Genomic DNA, 22,044 nt, shown 5'->3' with positions numbered 1-22,044 from the left:
TTCGGGTTTTTTTCCTCGTTCATTTCGAAGCTTCGGTGTTACCCTAATCTTCTATTTCCATTTAAGATGCTGGAAGCAAAGTGAAAAATTACAGGTTTGAATCAAACGAACGGAAGCATGCATATCTGCTTTACGACGAAATTTCTTTCTCTTCACAAAAGGTTGAAAAGTATCCTAATTCTATTCCACCGCGCATTGGAGTGAAAATCAACGCTTGGCAAGACCGCGACATTGGATAAGCTCATTGTCAACCTTTCGCGCCACGTAAAAGCATTTTATCAGCCGAGGAGTTTTGAAGTTTCAAAATCTCCGGCGTCCCATTCAGCGGAAGCCGAAGGTCGCTCAACCACAGGCGTTAATAGCTGACGACCCCTGCTCCCTTAGCGTCAGTCGTTAGTGGGTCGTCAAGTTTGTACCTGTGAGAATTGCTTCTACACAGCTATTCGCCAACTTCATGATATTGCATGTGCCGCGTTAAATCGGCCATGATGTGGGAACCGCAATTTTCGGGATGCGTGCAACGAACCCGTGAACTCGAACACCCGCGGTGTTCGTTCCGAAAGAACTTCCGCCACCTCAGGCGACCTTTAATACGATCGTCGACGTACCGTTTGGATTGGTCAGCCGAGGTGGGAGGACATCGGCGACGCCTTGGCCGCAATCGAGAGCCCGAATGTTGGCCAGACCCTTGGCCGAAAGTCCCAAAATTGCCTCGGCGGTCGTTTTAACGTCGTTATCGAAGCTGCCGTCGGATCGTTGTCGAGCTGCTAGCCAAGTGACGGCAGCCGACCGATTCCAATTCTCAGCCGGCTCGTTTTCCGCTTCTTCAAGTGCCTGCATGACCAAAGCGGTCGTGTGCAGGTTACCGAAGCTCCCGTCGTGTTGCTGCTGATGGGCGAGACCCAGCGATGGCTTTCTCACGAAGTGGTGAAGATTCCGGTGTCGATGATCCTGGACTATGCAACGCAGCGCGAGGATCACCATTGCCACCGTGTCTGATGAGGGATCGGATAGTATTAGTCAGGGGTGTACGTGGTATCGTGTCGACAACTCGTCGTTCTTCTTACATGGCCTTGGGTCGAGGTCACGTAAATTAAGAGCCAAAAAGGAGAGACAATTCTGCACGAATGTTAAAGGCTGCTTACCGATGTTGTGATCCTGCGCGGCGTTGGCTATGTCGAGGAGTCTTCGGATTTGCCGCTTCCTCACGTGAGCTTGTGCGCTGCAAGCGGCCAGGGTTGAGAAAGCGAATTCGTAGTCGAGTTGGGGTTCGTGGTGCTGCAGCGTGCCGATCAGGTCGTGACCGTGAAACTGTCTCGGGTCCATGCAGAGGGCGTTCAACGCCAGGGTGTACTGAGCCAAACGCATCGGAGCATACGGAATCTCGTGGTGTCTGAAACGAGATAAACTCTTGAATTATTCAAGTTCCGGTTCCGGTATTGATCCGGTTGTTCGTGTCTAGTTTTACCGGCGAACGTGTCGCTGCGAGAAATCGACCCGCTATTCACATTCGGGCAAGCGTTTACCAGATTTACACTCAATCCGAGTTCCATCGGTTTTGCCGTCGCCTCGATACAACGGATTACTTCGGTAAACGGTTTTATATACCTAGTACAACCTATATGTCGAGTTCGTTTTTTATTTTCTATCAGACTTATTAAGATCTATTCACAAATTGTTCTCCACTTCACTTATTGCTCATGAACAACAAATTTTCAGCCTTGAATGGTTCTGAAAATCGAATAATTTTGCAATAAAGTAGGTTAAATCCTTTCAAAGCGACGTGCAACAGTGAATACGCTACTCTAACTAAACCGCATCGTCTTTTTTTTCAATACCTGGTTCATTCGAAAATTACTTTATCTCAGATAGGTTCATGTGCTGTATTTGTGCTCCAACTTATTACAGAATTTATTTTTATGAAAATATAGCTGTTTCTCCCCCTCTCGTACCAAATTAACGCAGTGATAATGAATCGTAATTAAACACTTGGGAAATGTTTGGAATAGTCGAATCACTGTCCTCCGAAATTTCGAACGTCCGTGGAGCTCGTCACTTTCTCCGTCACCCGTGAAATTGCGATTTTGCAATTAAACCGTATTCGTACTTTCCATTCGTCCTCGTTGTAAACGAAATACTGTTGGAATTAAAAAACTCACAACACTGTATCTCTGGAACAATTCGCCTATAGTTCACTGTCTAAAGTTCACCAATAAAAAGAAAGTTTACACCGCTGGGAATAAAATGTGAGTGATTTAAGCGTGTTTGTTAGATCGTTAGATCGTATTCTCTTTACAAGAAGCACAAAAAATGAGATCGTTAAACATCGAAGCAGAATTGCCACTTGTGAAATAAACATGGCCGAACAGAGGTCGCGGAATTTGTTCAAAGGACTACAGCGACACTAAAATTCGTTAAAATTCGTTGATGAATTTCCATTTTCAGAGTTCCCTGACCGAATTCCAAACATTCCCCCGTATGAAGTACTCCCACCACCAATGCCCGGCGGAGAATCGAAAATTTAGAGAGACCCGCGGGTCCCCTGAGACTTTACCAAATTCTCAAAGAAATAGGAAATAGCGATGTTGTAAACTATACGAAAGGATGGACCACCTGTCCTGCGTACTGTAATAGTGAGCATTTCTTTCGCGATTGGATATCGCAAGAATTATTTATTCTTATACCTACCGGCATACGATGTGGATCATGGAATGGGACGAGCGATGCTAAAAGAGGATCCGCGGGCGTGGATCGTATATCGAAGGCTATCGTATATCCTACAGGATCTGATCTCTCCATCCCGAAAAAGCCCCGGCACGGCATCGGTTTCACGATGACTTACGGTAAAGAATTGACTATCTAGACGCTTTTTTTGAAAGTATTTTAACAATGTTAAAAGCAAACGATTTCTTTTTTTTGGCGAATGTCGATCAGCGTTGAAATTTTGCGTTTCTTTTTTAGTAACTTCTCAGAGCTGAACACTGCGCGCTTAATGAAAATGCGACGATTTTTTTTAAATTTTTAACTTGAAAAAGAGAACGTCTCTTCGGTGACTTCCATGCTCATGCCGCTGCAGGTAAATGATGTTGCAAGAAGTGTATACAAACTGATTTGAATATTAAACACGACCGCGATGAACACGCGTGTCCAGATATAAGACGTATAGAAATGCTTTTTCCCTTCATTGAGATTCGAGACATGCAGAATCTCGGGACTCTGTATTCTACAGTCAGAGCAGTGATAAAGTCGGCAACGCCCCTTGGACTAGACGTATTGAAGACAATTTAACTTTGGCAGTAGCAATATGAACGCGTATACATTTATACACGCATACATGTATGTATGTGTATGCACACACACAATAATGTATAGGCATGTCGAGTTTTGGTTTACGCGCCATCTACTTTCCGTTTGACCCACGTATGAGCGCCAAGAAAGTTGCCGGTGAACTTCGATACTTCTCTCTTCAAGCCGTCGACAAACGACCGTGTCTGCAGGTATACGTGCATTAGTTTTCTCGTTTCGCAAAACAATCTGACGTGCAATATCTTAAGGCAATCGTGATTTTCGCCGGTAAAAAATATCTGCAAAGTTGCATTGCATATATGTATCACCGAAGTAAAAGTAAAACATTTTGGTATTTATATCAACACATAAACAAGATTTTTATTTAACACGAGCTAGATTTTTGTTCCGCGATATAAATCGTAAGTAGAGTACATGTAACTTGAATTGAGATATTGTTGTATTCTATTTATCAACTGAAATAAAGTTCGAAGGGTTCGTGAAAAATTAGGAATGATATATATTTCAAGAAATAGTGGAAGAAAAATGGCGATTGTCGTAACAGGATGACATCTGAACAGAATCGATTGCTTGTAAGTCTGGAGGACTTTCATTTCCTTGGGGATTGTGTATTTCAACGAGGAAAAAGGCGAAAAGCTTTTTTTCGTCGGATATAACCATCGATCTGATCTAAAAGGAATGATTTTCCCAAGGTCATAATCGAGCCATCTTTACCTGGTGATAACATTCGAATTGCATTGAGAATTTGCGATTAAAGTAAAAAGCATTTTCATCTTTGATTCCACCCTCCTTCAAGAGGTTCGAAGATCATCGCGGTAGGTATTCAAAATTCCAAATTCAGGGTCGAGCAAATTAACGCAGGAAACAAGGGGCTCGGGGGCTCGATGAATGTAATTGAGGTAGTCGCGGAGCGGTGATCAAATCGACGAAGACTCACCGCCATAGTAGAAGAACGATTTCCAGTTCCATTTGCTTCCCGCTAAGCTGCAGTTCCAGCGATGGTTGCGGCGGGACCTCGTCCTCCTGGGACAAGTTGGCCAACCGAAGGGCAAGAAGGACTCGCTGAGTCTCGTTACCCCAACCGGCATCCTTGTCTCGTTTTCCCCAAAGCCACGCAACGGCCTTGTCGAGGACCGCCTCAGTCTCTGCAGAAACATCCGTCGCACCTAATGAATCGTAAAGTGTAATTACGAATGATTGCCGGACGCATTGTGCGCTAAGAAACTTTGCGGAAATGTTTCTTTCCGCCTTGAGGAGCCATGAACAAGACTGAATTATGCTTACCCAAATGAAAAGATAGCTCACCAAGATAGCAGAGTTATAGGAATTTACTGTATAACCGGTATTATGCTAATTATATCGTTATGTAAACGAGATAAAACAGCAGCGAATCACACTGTATAATTATATAACGTGGGTGAATTTGGTGGGATAAATACCGGTTTTCAGCCATGGAGAGACGTAGGAACGCGCATTGGTCGGTTAAGGTGGCATATGGTTTGTCCAATGAGTTCAGGAAGATAGCGTTCTCCTCATTCCCTAAAAGCTAGCTCGAACTTATGCGGGGGAAACTAGATTACGATCTTAGCAAGGCGGGCGGCATGACGCCTGTTATCAAAGTTGAACGACGTCTCGTGGTCTAGTTATAGATAGCTACGTATTGTATGAGAATTAGTTACGGACTGCCGTGAAATTCTGCTCCATGAACCGCTCTAGGCTGTATTTACAACGGAGAAAGTCACTTCGGCTTTATCGATCGATTTCTGTTTGAAAATTTCGCTTCAAGATCGATCCGACAATCGTTCGGGTGTCGGGATGATTGCGAGGGCGGATTGAAGGGGCAAAAGATTCGCCTGGAACCGGTAGAGGGAGGGATTCTCTCCTTTTTTTCCTCCATTACTTATCCATCCCGCTCACCTCCGGGAGTCTCTGAATCCCGCAGGATTGCCGACTCGGCTGGCATTTCAATGAAAGCCCGATCAAATGAACGCTTTTCTATTCTCCGCTGTCCGCGCGCCGACAACTCGTAGAGAATCCGAGTTCCGAAACTCTGCCGAAAACCTTTTTCACCTTCGGACAACCGATACGCGAGTCAATTTACTAAATTAAACATTCCTAGACGGTATTGTGCTCTGTTCCTCGATGGGAGAAAAAACCTGTACCGGTGTAGAGCCTGCATAATTTTGTTGACGGTATTTCGTTTTTTTCTTACCAATTACTTCGATTTCCTGATTATTACTGCTATTCCAAATTGTATGATAATAATAATAGAATTAAAATCAAATTTCCAATCACTGTCTTGGTTGGACAGGCAAAGTTCATTCGTACAATGGAGGAGTAGGAATGAAATAATTATGAGTATCACGGAGTTATAGTTACTGATCCAATTATGTCTAGTTACATGCAGGGTTCAGTATTCCCGGTAAATATTTGACGACGGAGTTGAAGTGAGGCGTAATGCGAACTATAAGATCGATGGTTGGAAAGTGAAAACCCGTAAAAATGTTTCGGAAAAAAGTTTTGTTTCACTGCGAAAGTATATCCGAGACGGATTGCTAATATATCCGCACGTAGAATCCTCTGTCGGAAAATCAAATGGCCTCGTCAAATGCTCAACGAAACTTTCATTACGCAGTGTCGGTAATTACCGCAGTGACTTATTCAGGGAATGAATCAGGTGAGAATTTTGATTTTACTCTTGCTAAGCTGGATTGATTGGTCCTCGTGTGCGAATTACACCCAGTAGGCTTGGGTCGTCACCGAATTGACAAAATCGGCGTATCGACTAAGCAGTTGGGGTTTTCATTCCGAGTAAAATGCGATTCCGGGCATCGGAATGAGCACGAGGAAAATTCAAGGCTGCAAATTGCTTCAAGTAATGGTTATTCACATACCAACGGCGGGAGAACATCGCGAGAGTCAGTCAACTCGGAATGCGGAGAACCTGCAAGTAGAGGAAGAATTTACAACATTGCACTGAGACGCCCAGACGTTTAATAACAGTTAGCTGACACTCTGCGGGGGAGTGTGAAAAATTAATTGCTTATATTTCGGGGCTGAAACTTTTCCGAACTCGTTATTCTCATTAACTCGTGTAACTCACACGCTGCCGAAACGCTGTTGAGCTGGCGTAACGACCTGCCTGAACGGAGTCAACCGGGGTGAAAAGGAATTTCAAAACTGCTCGGACTGAGCTAGGAATCGTTGCGAATTGCCGAGTTTTCAAACCCTAGGGTGCAGGGGAAGAGTGATCGCGGAGTTTTACCTTGGAATTGTACCGAATTCGAAAAAAGCCTCATCTTAGATCACTGTATACGCATATCGCACGCATGCTTTATATAATATTAAGACATGCCCGTTGAAAGTTCGACGTTACATTCAAAGTTTTAGAAAAGATTTGCCTGGAACTTGAACACGTTCGATCGATGTCGCGTACAACTCTTGAATAATTTCACACGACCTTTGAACTTTTGTTTATTCACCCATTACAGACAGTATCCACACGTTTGGTCGTCCCGAGTGAATAGAAACCCGTCAAAATATTACATAGTTACAGTTTGCTCGTGACAATTTTTTTTCTTCCGTTAACCTCGGGAGTTTTGAATTATTTCCCCTCCGGTCAGTGCTTTGAGCTTGAAAAATTCCATTTACCCGGTAGCTCGATTCTCTTTATTATCTACAGGTAATAATAGTACATTGTGTATCAAGAGTGGAAAGGAGGCGATTTTAAAGAGCGCGAAGCTAGCCGCTCGAGCGATTCAGGGCGACGATCACACGAGTCAAGTCGCTTTCCGCCCTTGGTGCACACCATACTTTTTGTCCGACCCTTTTGAAACGCGTCATTTCATGCATGTTCGCCCGCTTCCGAATGGGTCCGAATCGCGTTACTTCGCGCCTGATTTACATGCATGAAATGACGGGTTTTCAAAAGGGTCGGACGAAAATAAATATGTAGGAGCTTTCGCAGAAATGGTTCAAATATGCGACTCGTGGTGTCGGGAAGTATCGCAGCGTGCAACGAGGGGAGAATAACGAACTGAAACTTTTTCTAATTTCAACGTGATCTTGATCGTTATCGTCGTCAAACTTTAACCGTGAAGTAATTTCCATGGGAATTTCCAGCGATGATCTGTAAGACGGGAGGATTATTCGTGCCTGCATGAATATTCACATAATCACCGTTCGCGTGGATTACATATAAAAAATTTTTTTCAAAGTTAATGAAAGTACACCCTATAACGTGGTCATTGCTTTGAAAGCCGTGCATCGCGCGGTCGACGCACGGCTACAAATAACGATACTATAATTTAAACACAGCTCAGCCGTGTTGTTTGGGCGTGTTTTCACGTGGAGAGCAAACATTAAAATGCTGTTGTATACAACCGGAACAAATAAAGCAATCAGCGCGATATTCATGCGGAATAATTGTTGTTTTTCTATTCAACGGCCAACCTGCGACTGGGTTATACGATATATACATATATGCGTATAGACTGTACATATATGCATATACCATAATGAAATTGCTATCGAATCACGCAAAATAAAAATAATGAAAAATAATGGAGGAGAAAGAAGATATTTTAAACAAATGAAAACGAGTATTTGAATCGTTACATTCAATTATAAATGCGATCAAATTCCTGCGTTGATTTGTCAACCTGCCCTGCTGTTGGGAACTGATTGGAAAAGGTATTGAATTTATTATTCGTTACTCCGCTACCCACTTTTAATCAAGTTTTTTTACACACGCAGATGCCCAGCGGTCAGCAGCAAAAGAGCAATTTTCACCGTCCCTACATCACTCGATCTTTACATTGGCTTCGTTAAAATTTGAATTGACAATATCACGACGAATCTTTTATGGATAGTTAAAACATCTCGTGTTTCGTTCAAGCGAACGTAAACAAAATGAGGTATAATTTTCCCGCACGAAGTATAAACGACAAGGCGAGATCGAACGAGGCTTTGCAAAATTAGCAGTCATTAATTCGCCAGAGTTTGAATACCGCCTCGCACCAACTGCGTCACTATTGCCTCACAACCGTTTCAGTAGGTGCGAAAAGGGCGAAGTAATTAGGCGCACAGATGTAAGTAGTTTGGACGTTTAACGAGAAGTCAAAAGCCGTCGGGGTATTCACTCTTAACGAGTAATTAATATTTACAGCCCCGGCAGGCTGTCTCGCAAATTCGCAGCCCTCCGTCGTTTTCGCGTTCTCAAAAGCTGCAGATACCGAGTGGCTGAAATCCGCATCGCCAAATTATAACCGTGCGAAATCGCGTTACATCGTTGCACCTACTTCATTTGGCACGGTATCCGGTTAAATGATTAATTTACTTTAATGCCCACCGTCGTTGATTCGGCAAACTTCTGCCCGTTTAACTGCTTACAGTTATACGATCGGAGCTGCTGCTGGCAAAATTCGCGAAGGGAAGTTTATGAGCAGTGGCAGCGCGTAGTCAACATTTAATTCATCCCCGTTAGGCAGTGCTCGGAGATAAATTATTACTGTTAATTTTGGAAACTGTTCAGCTTAGATATCCGAGTCCATGATTCTGGTAACTCGTGATCCACTCGTGGAAGACATGAATCGTTATTAAGAGCTGGGAACCGGATCAAATCTACTATACTCACTATATTTACTCTTCCTGTCCTGAATAAATTTCTACGCTGCTGAGGCTGGTTGCCAAATCCGGTCCGCGGTTTCCGCGCCGCTGTTTGAATACGCAATATATACTCGTGATCGTAATTCGATCAACTCCATACTCTGCGCCCTGATCTTTGATTGTCAACTTTCAGGCAATGAAATTTGCTCGCGGGACTCGGATAAGAAAGAACGCAGCAATTAAAGGTACCATACGTGATTATTTTAATCGATTCACGACGATCTGAATTTTCCTAAATTTCCTCAATTCCGACCCGATATTCGAACGATTCTTGGATATACCGCAGGGTAAACTACACGGTGACCTTCGTGATTCTCCGGAACGAGGGTAAGCGGTATCTGTCTCTTCGGAGCTTAGATATCGCCGGGTAAACAAAGTTCCCGATGGATAAAAGTCCCCGTCGAAATAGCCCAAGTTTCGAAACTCAACTCGCGTCCGAGAGTTTGGACGTCGGAAAAATGAAGCAGAACTTCGTTCCAGCAGAAATTCGGCCATTTTTTTGACGATAAAAACCCAAGGCGAGACCAGAGCGGAGAGGTTCGTCTCTTTCGATCCGCGGATTACACTTACGAAGGAATCGCGAAGCGGCGAGAGTGTCGGCGCTTAACCGTTAACCGGATTTCGATTGTTTCCGCTGCCGTAGTCTTATCTATTTCGCAAGCTCTCGCCTTCCGGCAGGCTGCAGCCCGCGGCTTCATTGTTCACCGTGAGCTGAGAAGTGTAAAGTGGAAAAGCGGGAAGTGGAAGCCATCATCCGTTGCTGCTCCAATTCGTCGAGAGCCCATTCGCATCGTGGACTTTGCTCCCCGCAACATCCGGTTCCCGCATGAAAGCATCGGAAGTATCTCCCGGATCCCCGCCACGTGTCGGTCTGTCGTTACTCGCCTTTTCCTCACTTCCGCTCCATCTATTTCCGCCCGCGGTTCATCTCTTTCCCCCGACTCTCCTTCCAGCCATCCTCCGTCTTCGATTCCTCGCCTCGCCTCCCGTCGAGACCTCGTAATCTCTTAGTCTCTGATCTTGAGACACGGCGATCGAAATGATCGGAGATAGACTCGACTACCCCAGGCTAACGTCTCGCTGCTCCGAACAAGTCGAACGATTTTGTGCCGCGCGATCCGATGGACGGACAGGTAATACTGCGTCTCTCGATACGCTTCGAGCCCATACATCAGGAATCGTTCGCAAGCTCTGTTCGAGGATAAATTCCTCGTCAGTTAAGAGGATCCGAGAGCTTCTCGATACCCGCCGCGTTTTTCGGAACCTCGCAGCATCCTTCCAGCTATGATCGAAGCTCCCTTGGTTTCAAGGATGTCTTGCTATCGGTTGTTTCGCCGTATATAATGCCCCTTGCACCGCGAGTCAGTCTGCAGATCCTTCCACGTGATCCGATTGATTGCCCTATATTTTTTATAAGCACCTCTTATGTTATCTAATCCCGTGCACTTGGCCGGCGGAAGCCGTACCTCGCTTCGAGTATAAAACGTATTCAGGAAACTCGACGAGGAGACAAGCGCTTTGTCCTCGTTTTCACGATAAAGTGTGTCTTTTTTTCTTTTTTTCTTTTTTTTTTTTTCGTATAACAAAGGCGGAGCGGGTACTTATTACACACACGATGAAAATTAATAAGCTGAAATTGAATTCCAGCCGAGGCACTATCCGGCAAAACGTTCGCCAATTAGTACTCTCCTCTGAATGGAAGAAAAAAGTGCGGCAAATTTTCCCGTCACGTGACCAGCTCGATTGGTCCTTAACCGAATTCGATTTTCCGAAAAATCTCACTCCTTTATGCCGGATTCTCTCAACCAGACTCTTAAATTTTTCGACTCCATTCCGTCCAGGGTAATAATGCGAACCGTCTTTCAGTTTTGGCGGCTTAATGGCACGCCATCGAAAGAGAAGAAGTGTTATCAGTCTTTTTTCCAGGGTTGATATTACCGCGCAAAGTGCAACCGTCTCAATCTCCCGGGCCTCGCCCACTTCATAAACGCGACGACCGCCTTCTCTCCGCGGTTTCCCCTTTTTCGTCCTTCCCTTCCGGTACTTTAGAAGGAAATGGCTTTTATAGGGGTTACGAAAGCGTCCGGAGGCACAGGCCACACATGAAGCGATAGGCGGGGTACAGATGGCCATTTTCAAAGCTGCCAGGTCGCCTTATTTTCGACGAATGTCCGCTTGACGCTGAAAATTAATTCCTGTAGAAACTCCGCCGCCTGTAATTCGCATTATGGCTCAAATTTTATCGGACGTTAATTGGCGAGCGGAGAAGATCATCGAATTTCTCTGTAAAAATTTTAACACTATTTCTCATCAAACGGGTGATTTTTCTTCTTCGACTTTTGACAGTAAAACACGCTTCTGAGCGAAAAAGTTGTACCTACAGGGTTAATTGCCGCCCGTAATCTGCCTGAGGGATCTCAACCGTCCGAAATGTCCTCCTCTTGACCGCTGGCCGACTTTTCAACGCAAGTACAACGAAGGGGCTTTACGTGGGACAAAAGCGTAGGTATTAAATTGCTCTTTCCTTCGCGGAAATTAATAGCGTCAGTTCGTTTGGTGAACTGGTAGTTCATTTTGAGACACACCTAGCTTCGCTCTCTTCATCTTTCACTAGGTATACAATATGTACAATTAGAGAAATATAAACAGATGGTTGAATTTACTGTAAAATTAACACTTTGGGTACTTAGTCTGGTTCATTGAAACTTATCCGTTATCGATCAGAAAACGAAGAACATTTTTTAACGGACGCATAGTTATTGAATTTCTTGACTTTCAAGCTCCTGGAATAAAATGTTAATTCTCGGGTCCGAATTTAATGATACTAATTATTTGCCGCAGTCTCCTTGATTCGTCGATCAGTATTCATTCGTTGAAACAACCCCCTTGAAGTGATCAAATTTTTGGTGTGATTCGACCGTAAGAATTACCGTTGCGATTTGACAAAGTGGATTCTTTGATCCTGAATTAAATCTGTTGCACCGGTCGTACAGACTTTGCAAAAAATGCTGGATGATCATCGAAGCGATTCCCGGTTGAAAGGCGACGTCGATCAGCGTCAACGTTCCGAGTTTCAACGCGCCACGGGTGTATAATAAAGTCAACGTCCGTCACGAGTAAAATTTCCCCCGAGGTGAAAGTATAATACGAAGTTAATCGGCTAGAAAGTAAGCAGGGTGGCAGATGGCGGCGAGCTTGTCTAACGGAGTATAAAAACCGAAGTACATACGTTTCGAGGGAAAATTTTAAATTTAAATTCGGATAAGCTAGTGCCGCATCGAGTCCTGCATACGTAGAAAAAAAAGAAACAAGCATCAACATAAACTACCCTTAAGCCCTGACCTGTGTACCTGGGTTGTAATTCACAATAGCCCGCAATGCCTTGTTTATGTATTTTCCAGCACGCTCGCAGAGCTTTTGTCTGTCGTTTTTCACGACTCTCTGCGAGATCGCGAGCGCAGCGTTTGTTTTATCTCTGCATGTGCTTACAACAAGCGTTGGGTTAGTAGGAAGCAGAATCCCGGCCATATTAGCTTCGTGTCGAACAGATCGGCGGACCAAATCAGGCTCAGGTTCTTTATGTCCTTGTCTGGTCATGCTCGTTTTTTACGATTTTTCTTTTCTTTGTATCCGTATGTTGCTGAACTCGTTTCTCTGCGAGCTTTAACGCGAAAGATATCAATTGTGATCTTCTTCTGATTTTCGATCTCTTACGTTTATACTTATAATGATACATGAGATCTGAATCACATTCTGAATCATCAGTCGGGAAAAAAAAACAAGAAAATGTCGATGAACACGACGGAAACAATATTCCTATCATGTAATCAATTCAAAATATGGATCTTATTCGTCTTTAACTGTCTTTGAAAACTACCATCAGCAGCTAAACCTAAAACGTCATTATTTTGGAGTCAAATGGAACCTGTCCGAAATTTATTAAATTCCAATTACGTACAGTACACATAAATTTCCATAACTTCTTCAACCACCGTATCACCATTCGCGTGAAAATTGAAGGGAGAGCACGAACCTTCAGGTCGTAAGTACTTCTTCATATGTTTCGGCGTGGGGTAAAAATTGAAAATAAGAATGTAAAAATAAGAAAAATGCAAAAACCACCCGACAATAGATCATGGCACATCCCTGCAGGGGGCAGGTTAGCCGGAGGTAGTTTGTTCGGCGCAAACAGCAATTCCCACTTTGGCATGGGGCCAGTCAGACCAGGGAGAGCAAGAAACGGTGAATAGCTATATCTACGCAGTATCAACGTTGCTCGAAGCAACTACATATACACACACACACACAGATGTATTATATATATATATATATATATATACATACATATAGGTATAAATAGTCTGCAAGCTATCCTTAGATTTCTCCCTCTCTCTTTTTCTCATTCGTTGTTTTTTCGCATATATTTTTTTCCCCATTTCTCTTCGGAACAACAGCAGCAGGGAGGCGGGGCGAGTGGATGTTCCATCGTCTGATGGTAATGAATGTTTTTTTAATGTGGCTGCACAGACGGCTTGGATTGTTTTGGGTCGCGGGGGTGGAATCGATCGATGCACCTGCAGCAAGTCTGGGATTTTCAGTTTGTGGCCGCGTCTGGTTTGCTGTGTAGTGTAGTGGATATGCAGCCGGCGACGAATGGGACGAGCCTTTTTTTTTCCCGGCGGGAAATCTAGATATAATCAAAGTGCAGAGAACCGCGTCTGCATGCTATATCGTCGTTTACCTAAGCAGCGGTGAAATCAGCCGATATATATCTCTGTAATTCAACAACTATACCCAAGTTGGGAGAATTATTTTATATTCAGGTGTGCGCAAAATTGTATCCATTTTTATAAATTCTTTGTACTCTATAATTTCTATTGTCCAGTTTTTATTATTCACCTCGCAAAGTTTCCAACAAATTTTCACACTGCTCGTGCAGCAGCTGGCTGGTTACTTTTTTTAAACATTAAATACTTCGCGACGCGTATATATAACAAAGAGAAACTTTTCCGCAGGCTATAGGTACAACTACATTTGTTCCCTTATAAAACTTTGTTCGGCAGTCAGTTTTAATACACTCACGACTGTGGGATAAGTTGAGATTAGCTTTTCTCCCGACTCAGAATTAGCTTGTCGATGATAAGATTGCTCCAACTTTTAAACGCCTGGTTCAACTTGGCGCGAACACAGTGAATACCAAGTCATGAACGAGATTCTGAATCATCGAATGGAAAACGAAGGAAAATTCAACGTTTGGAACTGAAGATTTTGATGCTTCGCTTTTTCGTCGAAAGCTTGTTGCCGAAATTCTTGATCCGTTGAAATTGTAATGCACAATTTTTGTACCTCAAAAAAAAAAAAAAAACGTAATAATCAATACGTGATATACGACCTGATAAGGTTCATGCAGGTGTTAATTATATACCCGATATTTTTCAAATACGATTGATTCGGAAAAATAATTTATTCCACCTACCTACCGGCGCTGAGAATTCTACAAATACTCGGCCTTCCTTGTTACATATAATTACGAATCAAGGAGTGAACGCTTCTGGGATTTCATTGCCCAATCAAGAAGACAGATGAAACGGTTATTCGAACCCAAACGAGAAAATCGCCCGGTCGTCGGTCGAATCTCGTTGGCAGTGATTCGTAAGTAGTGGGAATAGGCGTTCGGTCAGACGCATTGTTAGGAACGTGCGTAAGCAGCTCGTGATCATTTCGGGTGAAGGGGGCCGAATTCCCATGTGTTTTGTGGGCAAATATTTTTTTTTTAAAGAGATTCCTCTCGATCAAATAAAATAATCAACGTAAATCTGGTCACGACCGATTTTTTGTGAGGCATATTACGCTTGATTATTTTTAGAAAATAAGCATTTTAATATCGTGAGGACAAAAATAAAGGCAGCTTACGCTAAAGGCGGACGGAATACTGCGACCTGATCGTATCAGGAATTGTGGAAATTGTTTCAGAGTGAAGTTTACCTCGTGTAAAGCGTGATTTTTCTTCAACGAAGCTCTACAAGTTGTTTATTCGGTTGCGATTTATTCAACGTAGAGATAAACGCGAAATTGAGCTTTACTCAAGAGAGAAACAGAGAGAAAATTTATTTTCTAACGATAAATATTTGTCCGCTGAAAGGATATCAAGTTATACCTGATCCACTCCGAGATTCAAACTCCCTAATTATGCAAATCGAAATGAACACGGCGGTTAAAGGGGAAGTTCGTAATCGGGGAAATTCATAGATACTGTATATGGCACCACCATTTTGAATCTGTATTGATTTTACCCGCATTGAAATACCTGTGATTTTCGCATTATCACAAAGAGTTGTTGGCTGTTGAAGGAGACGATTAAACGTAATGTTATAAGACATACAACGGATCAGTGATAGAACTCAATGTTAAATCAGACGAGGCTTAGCCCGGCAAATAAATAATACCGACTGATTGTTTCGTCTCTGCGAAACCTGAAGAAGAAAAGATGAAAATTTACGCCTGATGCGAAGAAATCCTTTTAGATTGAAGTTTACCGAGTGTATTTAGACAAGCGTTATTGTTCGATACGCAGAAGCGAAAAAGGGGAGGATAAAAGTTTCTAATTTTCCTCGAAGGGAAAATAAAACGAGCAAGAATTACAGACGTGTAGCGTTACTTTCTCAACGAGTTCTGTCTCGAACAAATATAGATACAAGTTATCGATTCGATACCGTTGATTTGCTCCGCGGTTCATGTTTTTCTTCAAAAATCTAAACATCTTCGTGATTAATGAATTATTTCGACGGTGCGTGAATTCGTTAATAAACGATCGGAGAAGCTCGACAGCGGAGGAAGAGAAATTACTTTGAAAATGGCTGATCGACGGTAGGTTCCGAGCGAAAAGAGATTGATAAAATAAATTAGATCAGTTTTTCCCTGCGTTCGTTAGAACCTCTATAAATAATTAAGCCTTAAAAGTTTCCTACCGATAATTAAAAATAAGAATAATTAATTTAAAAAGGACAAAGAAAAAACGACCTGAAAGAAAAAAGGAAAGCAGATTATTACTCCGGTGCCTTCGCTGCTGTCCTCGTCCCACCCTTGCAACAACAATAATTTTCATCTATTCATTTTCCACGTCGGGAGATAAAAATTTACGCCCCTTTGCAGGCAGTTCATTGATCGAGGAAAGCCTTTCGAGACAGCAGAGGGTCTTTTGTTTCTATTATAAGTCGTAATGTAATTATCAGCATTAAGCCTGATGAGACACAGAAGTTGAAGAAACAAACCGTCTCCTCGTCACGAAGGAAAAATAAATTCTATCACTTTATCGCAGCGACGCGGATCTCGATATTTTGCCACATTATTTAATGTCCGCCCGAAAGCTGCTTCCCGCGAATTAGCTCCCTGCAGGTCAAAATGACAGTCTTTCACTAATTAAGCTAATTTAGAGATAATCTGGTGCACGGCACCGACCGACTCACTGTACAACTTTTGCTCCGAGCTGAAACCCAGCCGAGACTCACGTTACCTCTAATTGCTTTCGGCTATTTGTCAGTTTAGGGACCCCGCAGACCTAATTACCGCGCACTTAATTAATTGATACCGTCAAGTCAAGTATACCCAACTATCAACTCGGTATGTGGAACCTCTAAACGTGAGTAATTACACGGTCTAGTTTATGTTTTTTAGCTTCGCGTATATTTGTGCGAGCAGTCAAATTGCACCCATATAACGGATTAAAAAAATCGCGTAGTCGTTATTTCCATACTTCAGATGAATGGGCAAAGAAAATAGATACTACTTGAAGAATTATTGGCTTTTTCAGATTATTTTATGCACATGTAACGGTATTTCTATATACTTCGTATACTTACGTGCAAGTATATTAGTATATAAATGTAGCGCAAGTGCATTTATTCCCTCTGTTTCGTACCTGCATGGATGGTTAAATAAAAAAAAAAAAGCGACCGACAAGTTGTTCTGTCGTGCGAATCAATCTTGTCGTTCCTTAGCTTCGTGACTTTAGAAAAAATCTACTATCAACCCAAGAATCTTTCCAGACGAGAGCAGCTGCCATCTTTTGGCAGATCGACCATTAAAACCGAATTCCGAATATTAGAATATGACGCATGAGTTGACGCTAATTAACGCCGGCAAGAAAAACGTGCTTCACTGCAAAAGTTTAACGGTGATTTGAGTACGTATGATTTATCCTCTTTTTCATCACTGCAAATTGACAGAACATCCCTCGGCGTTTAGAAGGGTGGAGAAAAGGCGGTGCGAAAAAAAAACCGTGTGAATTTTCGATTCCATTTTATTCGTACTGCGGAAGTGAAATACCGAGGAATGGATGGATCCCGCTGACACGTGCTGTCGATGCAAGAAAACAGCAGACGTTGTAACACGACGGATAAAAGGGTGACAGTTAAACGCGCTGAATGCGTGAACTCGAAAAGCTCGAGGAGTTTTATTCGGCGTTTAAAATTCGTAGCTTGAATCAAGACTTGGTGAATTAAAAAATTCGGCAATCGTTTAGCGCAGGATAAGAAAATTTATTGCAAGCCGCCGCCGAAAACGGAATAAAATCGTGTGTCAATACGAAATTTACATCTGTTAAACAGAGGTATATAAAATTGGAATTTTCAAACCTTGCGAGAGAATTTCGCTTGAAATATATTCACTCTGCGGAAGTATAAGTCAATATTTTTTCATCGCGTGGTGAATAACGCCGAGTTCTTCTCGAATCTACCCTACGTTCGAAATAAAACCAGAGGAGACAGAGAAAACAGAATGACAAAGGAAATTTTGTTTCAAGACGGGACGGCGATTTATTCGAGGCTTTCACTTCAAAAGTGCAATTCTTCCCTCGAAACTGGGAATATAGGTACGGAGGTGGAAAATCGAACGTCTGCGTGGGCTCGAGTACCTAAAGCGAAACAACGCGGCGCGGTTTCGATTCCAGACATCTCAGCAGCCAACCAATTTCGGTACATTCCACCGCATGTCCTGTTTTTCTTCAGGGATGAGTTTACGCAATTTCAACATCCCAGCGATAGCGCTCGTGACATCCGCGCTTTAGAATCACGCCGGCTTTCCCTTACTCACGGAAATAAAATCCTCCCGAGCGTAACAGCGACTTTAAGGATCGGGCGCAACATATTTCTCTGGAGATCTGGATCGTAGGTTTATCCCATACCCGCCGCCATCGCTCTTTCTGCCTTCTCGAAGTCACACACGGCAAAAAATTTGTCGCGTTTACCGAATACGCCAGAAAAAAAATGATGCATCGATTATAAATGCGATTACGCTCAATAAGCTAATTTATTGTTTTGATAGCTTTTTTTAAATCAATTTTGATACATTTTTCGCGTCACGTTTTTGGTAACATCAAATAATTCTTTCTTTATATGCCAGTTCAATAAAAGTTCTGTTCCGATGTCGTGTGAAAAACAAATCATCGATTCTTATACAGTTATTTAAGAGTCGGTCGAATAACTAACGCAAAATAAACAAGGCGTTTTCTTTTCGTGTTTTAACACCTGTTCTCGACATTGGGAGAGACGTTGGTAGAAAAAGGTGCGGAAATAAAGAGTCTGGCTGTTTTCTTTCGTCCTCTGCTTTTTCGTATTAAGGACCATCTTGACACAGGTCGAAGGCCCTGCATACCCGTAAAATTCCCGAAAGCCTAACGAATAGAGGCGATACATCACTGCTCGAGGAAAAAGGGGGAGAATGAAATGCTGCGTGTTCACACTAATGATAAATTGGGGTACATGAATCCGTGTGTGGAGGCAACACGAGGCGGAGTAAATTGTAATTGAACGACCGAATTGTGCGACCCGATGTTTATCTGCACAGTGTGGTAAAATATACAGGGTATTCCGTGCCAACTTGTAGACCAACGCTTTTCAACCCAGACAAAATTTATGTTGACTAAATTATTTGTATTAGCTATCATTCTAAAGCAACCTTTTCATTGAATTGGCTATCAATTTGTTTTTTTTTCTTTTTTTCTCAAAACCGAGGCTTGGACGAAATTTTGAAATTGAAAGTCTTACCCCGCGTAAAATTTCAACGCCCTCTTCTCTAAGCATGCAAGCAGCTACCTCGGAAACAATTCTCAAACTCGAATCAAGTTCTACTTGAACTTTGTTTGCCCCCCGGGGTTCTACGGGCTGTTCCTCCCCGGGAACTTTTCACAAGAGTTGTGAAATATACTGTATACACTACATACGTATATAACATGTATACTGCAGGCTGTATTCACGTGTACTGCTATTATTCACGGGGTCGAAAGTCGAACGCCTACGGCGAAACCTCCGCTGTATCTCACGGAAACTGATTAATTACCAGCGGATGCGAATATTGACTTTTCTTCAGTGTTTTATAAATCCCCGAATACACGCTCGATACGCGCTGTTCAAATATCAAAAACCACATGCTACGTGATCGATTCGTGAAAGCACATATAGGTCCATTTATCAGTAAAACAAGTTGGTATTCGTAAAGTTTAAGGTACACTTCATGGTCCAAATTTTCTTCACAAGGCACCGTTCTTCTCCGAAAACAAACAACTTTCACTACAGTGGAGGAAATCGCGATAAAAATTTTTATACAGTTAATATTATCGTCTATATTTACCATAATAGGAAGAAAATTTTGAAACTCAGCCAAAAATGACAAGCAAAAAAATCATCGTGTCTTCGGATGATGAAGATTTTTGGTCTCTCGTAAGTTTGGAAAGAAAATCGCACACGTATCTCACGAATTCCAATCAAGCAAAAGTACATCGTTGGATTGTTTCAGGAGCAGCAGCCGTACCTTTTAAAGCAGGAAAGTTTAGATTATGCTTGAGAGGTGAAACCGAATCGTGATCCCAGGAAATTAAATCACGACTGCGCTCAGGAAAAAGCTTTTTACACTTTTTACTGCACTTGTTTCGCGATCCAATCAAGAGGTTCGTTGGTATAGATCTACGCATTGCGCCAGTGAGCGAGAGGAAAATTGCGGAGGGTAAATTACCGCTAGAAATAATTAACAAGATTTAAAGTTCTCACACGGCAAGTCCGCACTCTGCATAATATTATGTCAAAAACTTTGCGAGTCGAGACTCGGGCGAATCTTTTGACGCTTATATTTAAGCGATTTCTCCAACGGCGGAACTGACGCTGCTACAAGAAAGCAAAAACTCCTCCGATGACGCGACGTTGGGCTCAATTTCGTTTAATATTTATAACCGTTTCGAACATCCGATTTAAACAAATTTACAGTCACAAAAGCCACGGGTGCAGTATTATAAGTTCAAAATAACCAGTTAATGCAGAATCTATTCAAAAATATTGCTTTGCTCTCTCTCATTGAATATCATAAATATTCGGTAATCGAATTATATGTATATACACGCATTCTGCCGATTGACGATTCCGCAACCGATATTCGCAGCTGATGATATCTAAGGAAAAACAATAGTTAGCGCACCAATGAAGCAACCGATCGGAAATCACCAGACAGACTTTCAACCAGCTTGTTTTTTCTCGGATAAAAGGGGCTTTTTGTTTTGCAATTCTCATATTCCAAATTAACCTTCCTACGTACCGTGCGAATTTCACGGTCTCGAAAGAGTTTTCCAATTTCAAGAAATTCCTGAGCCTAATCACCGGAGGGAAGAACCGAAGAGGCGAGGAACAGTTGTGGTCGAAAGTTCGAGGACTGAAATTTTTGCGTTAATTAAAGAGAAACCTCACTGAAATTGTGTAAAAGCTGACTAGAAACTTGATAATATTATGAGATGTAAAAATAAAAAAGATCAGTCCCCTACAATTTTCAGGTTCAAGTGCCAGGCTTTGGAGAAAAAAATATTACGCCCAACAAAGTTTTCGAAGATTTATCTCTTACACTGAAATAAATTGTAACATTCTTCACGCGTGATTTTTTATCGCAGAACTTTGTTCCTCGGGAAATCTTGTATAGTATCATCCATTGAAAATTTTAGGACTCGTTTCGTAACGCACCAAATTTCACTAATGAATTTTCCTTCACAATGCCTTGAAAGTTTTCCACAACACTTGATACACTTTTGATATTGAATAGAACGAAAAGCTCTTCCCTGATGAAGCTCAAGTTACCAAGATTAATGTGACGAGAAATCAGGGGACAAAAAATAATATTGTCCAATTCTATAATAACTGTCAAGGAGTTTAAAGTACGAGAAAACATCTATGGGCAAGGATTCGACTTATTTCCTCATCACTGCAGGCACTAAATTCTCATTTTCAAGAGGAAAAGGATTTTAAATCTGATTACCGCGCATCGGATTTCCTTGCCTCTCGTCGCGATATTCAATATTGAAATTGAATTTCTCGATAATTTTATACACAGACATATTTGTACCGTACGCGGGATGCCTGTACGTGAAAATGCTAGGTTATACAAGCGAGCAAGTTCTCCAGAGTGTAAACGACGCGGTGCAGAGACGAAGTTCTGATTGCGAGGGCCGCGCTTCGCTTCTTCCTTCTTTTTCTCATTCATCAGACGATGCGATACTCGCTATTTCGCAGAGGAGACTCTGTCTGGCTCGAATGAATACCAGCTGCTCGTTTCTTTTATCTCAAAGGAGAAAGAAATTCGTCGTGTCTGTTCGGCAGAAGAATTCAAGAATTTCGGCGAGAACACCAGAATATTTTCAGAAGATATACCGACACTGAGACTCAAAGACGAAATATCGCCATTATTAAAAAGTAAATTATACCTTTGCAGCGTCTCGTTACAATTATTCTTATTTCCGTTGTTATTTCCAAGAAGAAACTTTGTCCAGGGACAAACATGCCGTATTTCAACCATTGATCGAGGCTCGCTTTCACCATTTCTACCACCTTTTGCACATATCATAAAGAACCAACAGACTCGTATATGCCTTCGACACGCGGAAGTGAAACAATCACCCCGGAACACGTGACGTAATTATCTTGGCGAAATTTCCTCGTCACGTTCTGTAGTGAATTAACATGACACTATATCAGGGGTGAAAATAAAGTGATCCTGGACGCGGTCGGATCATCGGCTCATCCGCTCAGCGAGATTGTTCGT

The 22,044-nt window shown here is 42.4% G+C and overlaps 1 protein-coding gene across 2 annotated transcripts in view; it reads right to left on the bottom strand.

The window, feature by feature from the left end:
• The window catches only part of LOC124213593 (uncharacterized protein CG3556), a 45,466-nt gene that overhangs the window by 1,674 nt on the left and 21,748 nt on the right, over positions 1-22,044 (bottom strand). Inside the window, exons 3-5 of one of the 2 annotated variants that reach the window (XM_069134257.1) lie at positions 4,244-4,472; positions 1,146-1,393; positions 609-995 (exon numbers count right to left, since the gene is read on the bottom strand). In XM_069134257.1, the coding sequence (XP_068990358.1) occupies positions 609-995; positions 1,146-1,393; positions 4,244-4,472 (864 nt within the window). The remainder of the gene's footprint in view (positions 1-608; positions 996-1,145; positions 1,394-4,243; positions 4,473-22,044) is intronic. The other variant, XM_069134258.1, reaches the window with a different exon arrangement.

Source organism: Neodiprion pinetum, chromosome 3 (genome assembly GCF_021155775.2).
Source record: "Neodiprion pinetum isolate iyNeoPine1 chromosome 3, iyNeoPine1.2, whole genome shotgun sequence".
Lineage (NCBI taxonomy): Eukaryota > Metazoa > Arthropoda > Insecta > Hymenoptera > Diprionidae > Neodiprion > Neodiprion pinetum.
The sequence above is the reverse complement of the archived record's forward strand: the minus strand, read 5'-3'. Positions and strand labels throughout refer to the sequence as shown.